Source organism: Porites lutea, chromosome 4 (assembly GCF_958299795.1).
Source record: "Porites lutea chromosome 4, jaPorLute2.1, whole genome shotgun sequence".
NCBI classification, from domain to species: Eukaryota; Metazoa; Cnidaria; class Anthozoa; order Scleractinia; family Poritidae; genus Porites; species Porites lutea.
In genome coordinates this window covers 7418028-7422668 of record NC_133204.1, presented here as the reverse complement: position 1 = coordinate 7422668, position 4641 = coordinate 7418028, and the positions used below count along the sequence as shown (strand labels likewise).

At 36.9% G+C, this 4641-nt stretch overlaps 1 protein-coding gene across 1 annotated transcript; it reads left to right on the top strand.

Annotated features, from left to right (window-relative positions):
• The first annotated feature begins 2096 nt into the window (after nucleotides 1–2096).
• LOC140934103 (uncharacterized) lies at nucleotides 2097–2501 on the top strand. Its single transcript, XM_073383787.1, has one exon. The coding sequence runs from the start codon at nucleotides 2097–2099 to the stop codon at nucleotides 2499–2501; it is 405 nt and encodes a 134-aa protein (XP_073239888.1).
• The last annotated feature ends 2140 nt before the right edge of the window (nucleotides 2502–4641 follow it).

Sequence of the window (4641 nt, the reverse complement as noted above, 5' to 3'; positions counted from 1 at the left end):
TCTGTTCATACGGGTCCTGGATGTGAAGATTGTTTTTTCTAGCTTACTTCCTGACTACCTTTGAACCAAAGTAGAGTGAATATTAGTGAAAGTCTTCACATTACCCTGCCCAGGCCAGAGTAGGGGGATTTACAATCGACTGGTGCCTGGTGCATTGCTTTTTGTGTGCATACTTTGCAAAATCTTCATGTTCCCTAATAGGTCTGTTACTATTGACCACAGCACTTTGGCTGAAAACTAGTGGAAAAGGGGTAAAAAAAGAAGAGGAGGTTTGGAAAAACAAGAAGATTCAACTCTACTTGGTGTTCATCTAGGTCCTCTTGTGCAAGAGATGAACATGTCAATAGTTGACCAGAAAAACCACTCAAGAAATGTACATGATAAAAATGTTTTATTTAAGGAATCCTTAGGATTGACAGGAAAATGTTTATAAGCTTGGTGGAAGTCTTTGTGGAAAACAAGATAGTTATGACCTTTCTGGAGAATGTGATCAAGTTGGTTGATCCGAGTTGTGGCTTCTCGGGAACTTCACGCTTGTGGCAGTAGAAAGAAATGACACACAGTCACACTACCTGCTAAAGAAAATGAGCGAAAATGAGTCAAGGTCAAGTCGACAGCACATTTATCGTGGAAGAAGCCATGCCAGAATTTTTTTCTTATTGCAAATAAAACACACACAGAAAAGAAAAAAAAATTACACAGAATAAATAGAGTAATGAAAAGAAAAAAAACAAATAGCGAATTTACACACTTACATGGCAATACTTACAAATAATACTGTACTTAGTATGATCTATAATTAATGTTTACATTTTTTTTTGGCTTTCTTTGTGGTGAAAGTAATATAAATATTCATGGTAGGTGCCGTCAGCAGATATTACTAATTTATGTTTTTGGAGTTAGGAGACAAGACCCACCGAGGAAAAGAGAGGTTTCCATTTTTTTGTATTGCTCGGTGTCTTATTTTCTAATTGGTATATGTCTCAGATAAAACAAGAAACTGTTGTGAATTGAGAAACATTCTTTTGATCTGCATATCCAGATAAAGATCTTAGCTATAAGACAACAGAAGTTTATATGGAGCTTAAAGGAAGAGCTGTCAGGCGTTAGGCCCAAAGCGGTAGTCATGTCTAAGTAACTGTTGGTTGGAGGATCTGGCACTACTGAAGCCATATTGAGAAATTATCCCAAAAGTGTTTGTTTTTTTGCATTTCGAAAATAGATGCGTCAAATCCTCTTTCTCGTCATGGCAAAAAGGACATTTTCCGTCCTCTTTAACTCCTATTTTTTGCAGATAGCTGTTAGTTGGTAAGCGTCTATGTAAAAATCTGAAATTAAAATCAATTAGTTTTGAGCTCGTTGTACAAGTGTTTGCTGCTTGAAAAATGTTTCTCCAATCAACATTTTTCTCAGTTGAAGAGTGGATGTCTTTATGCCATTTGTCTATACAAGATATGGATTTTTCACTTTCATTTGCTATTAGTTGCTTGTAAACAATTCTAGATGATTTTTGGCTTTTGAGAAATGTGTTAAAAGGACTTTCATACTGCTGATGTGTCCTTGGAATTTCGTCGTTGCAAAGATTTCACGGCTGAGACGATTCCAAAAAACATTAAGGGTTTTACTTGAATGTTATATCTATTCTGAAAATGGTCGAGGGAAAAAAAGTTGAGAGAATTCTCGTCCATTAGATGTTTAACTTTTGTTATATCTTGGGTAAGCCAATTATTGCAGAAAACTGGTGCATTATTTATTCTTATTAATGAATTTTGTAACAGGGTTAGAGAGAGAAAATGATCTTTTGATACTACTTTCCTCTCGAAGAAAGTGTCAGACCAAATTTCTCATTTCCATGAGTGTACAATTCGGGATTGTCAAGATTGTGCCCCCATCATGGAACTACATTCTCCGTCATTTGGTAGCTTCAAAGCAATTACAGAAGATGAAACTTACAGCAGCATCATTAATTTGACCAAGATGTCGTGTGCTCTCGATCGCATACCTATATCCCTGCTGGTCAAGTGCATTGATGTCCTCTTACCGGTCAAAACTAAAATGGTTAATATTTCACTTGAAAGTGGCCATTTTCCCTCAGCATGGAAGAGGCTTTGGTTCGACCAATTCTTAAGAAGAATGGTCGTGACCTCTTTTATTGGCCTGTAAGCAATCTTTCCTTCATCTCAAAAGCAACCGATAGAGCTGTGTTTCTTCAAATTGACAATCACATGAAGAAACATGGCCTTTACCCATCACTACAATCTGCCTACAGAAATAACCATTGTACAGAAACAGCACTTTTGAAAGTTACTAACAACATTCTGATGGAAATGAATTCTCAGCATGCTGTTCTACTTGTGTTACTTGACTTGAGCGCTGCCTTTGACACTGTTGATCATAGTGTTTTGTTGCATAGACTGGCTTGGTTTAAGTCGTTCTTGTCAGCAAGAAGTCAACGTGTTTCCATTCCCGGCGCCCTCTCTGACAGTCTTCCTCTTGACTGAGGTGTTCCACAAGGGTCCTGTCTTGGGCCATTGTTGTGTATCATCTACTCTTCAAAGCTATTTAACATCATTGAATGTCACCCTCCAAATTCTCACTGTTATGCAGATGATTCACCAATATATTTGTCCTTCAAGCCCGTTGACTTGTCAATTCAACAAGATGCTATTAACTGCCTTGCAAAATTGCATTGATGACATTCGCTCATGGATGGACATGACAAACTCCTCAGTGATGAAAAGATGGAATTTCTTGTCATTGGCACCTAGCAACAGTTATCTAAAGTTAATATTTCTTCGATCACTGTGGGAAACTGTTATAATGAAATCGTCAGTTGTTAGGAACCTTGGCTCGTACATTGATGACAAGCTGTCAATGAACTCCCACATCAACAAAGTCTGTAATGCATCATTTTACTATCTCCACAACATTAGGCGGATAAGAAAACACCTATCGCGTGACCCCTCAAAGAGAGCTGAGTAGATTACTGTAACAGTTTACTCTATGGATTGCCACAGCAAAGAGTTCAAAACGCAGCTGCAAGGCTTATGTTTGAGCAACCTAAGTTTTGCCATATAACACCAGTCTTATCTCAACTTCACTGGCTTCCCATCAAGTATTGCGTTGAGTTTAAGATTTTAGTTATGCCTTTTAAAGCTATTCATGGCATGCTGCCAGATTTTATTTGCAAATTGCTCAGCCAAAGGAAATCAACAGGATATTCCCTCAGATCCAGCAAACAAGTTATGCTTGAGGTTCCAAGCGGCAAGATACCCCAAGAAATCAATAGGATATTCCCTCGGATCCAGCAAAAAAGTTATGCTTGAGGTTCCAAGAGGAAAGATACTCCCAACACTTGGTGGTAGAGCATTGTGTTATGCGGCCCCAAAGTTCTGGAACAACCTGCCTAGCAAAATATCCAGCCTTGACTCTCTGTCAAATTTTAAATGCCATGTGAAAACATACCCTTTGAAACAAGCTTTTTAATTTGTAGTAGAGTATTTGTTTTGTCTATTTTATTATTTAACACTTATTGTCATTTCATTTAGAAGTAGTTTAAACTGTTTAGATTGCAGCTATGAACAAGGTAATTTAACAGACCTCTCCTTGCCTCTTTGATACTGCATCCCAGCCTTGTCAAAATTATTAAACTGTATAGGAATTCCTAGATCGTAATGTGCATTCCTTTTTTGCAGGTTAAATTTGATTTGGATTTAGCACTCATCAGAGACAAGCAAAATGAGTATGAGACAGCTATCCTGTACATGCTGTAGGTAAGAGATCATTCACAGACCAACTATTCCCTAATGCAAAAGCAACTTCTACTTTAATTGTATTCTTATTGACTTGAACTTAAATGTTACATGTGTAAGTCAATAAAATTTGAAATATAATTGTAAATAAATTAGTACATGGATAAATGTTGTAGTTTGAAATGATTTTTAGTTCAAAATGATTTCAGCAGAATTACCAAAATACATGTAATATTTCTGAACTTGTAGAAAAAGTATGTTTTATAATTATTGCTAAGCTGGCCCATCTGCGAGCCATGCAAATTGTGTGCGCTATAAGCAAAAATAATGTTTTATAAAAATGAAATTATTTTACTGATTAGGGTTTTGCTGTTGTTTTTCTTCGACTGTTTGCCTTTGATGATCATTGATGCTCTGTGTTTGGTGTATCTGGGTCTTCACACATTTGTTCAAATCTCATTTCATCTCTTGAATTGCATCCAAAAACTACTTCATAAGAAATCTTTGCTATTGGTCTGTATTTGGTGATGTTTGTCCCAGAGGTTGCTTCTTTTCTAAATTGACATCAGTGGTTAGGTGACAAGTTTTTCCCTTTATGATGTGGGAAATAATGGCTGGCTGCCGGCTAATTTCATTGGCTGAAAAAGAACTGACTACTAGCGCAAATTGTCTTGGAAAACAAAGACATGGGGTACTTTGAGGGTGCAGTTGAGTTAAAAAGCTGGCTAGGCTAGAAAAAACCTTGTTAGCTTTTACCATGGGCTGGGTTGAGTAAGAAATTACTAAAATAGCAAAAACAATGGTCTATTTATCAACCATAACATAATCACCCTGGCAATGGCCATTTTCAAAACATCAAAATGGAGGTCAAGACAGAGGAAGAGTATTG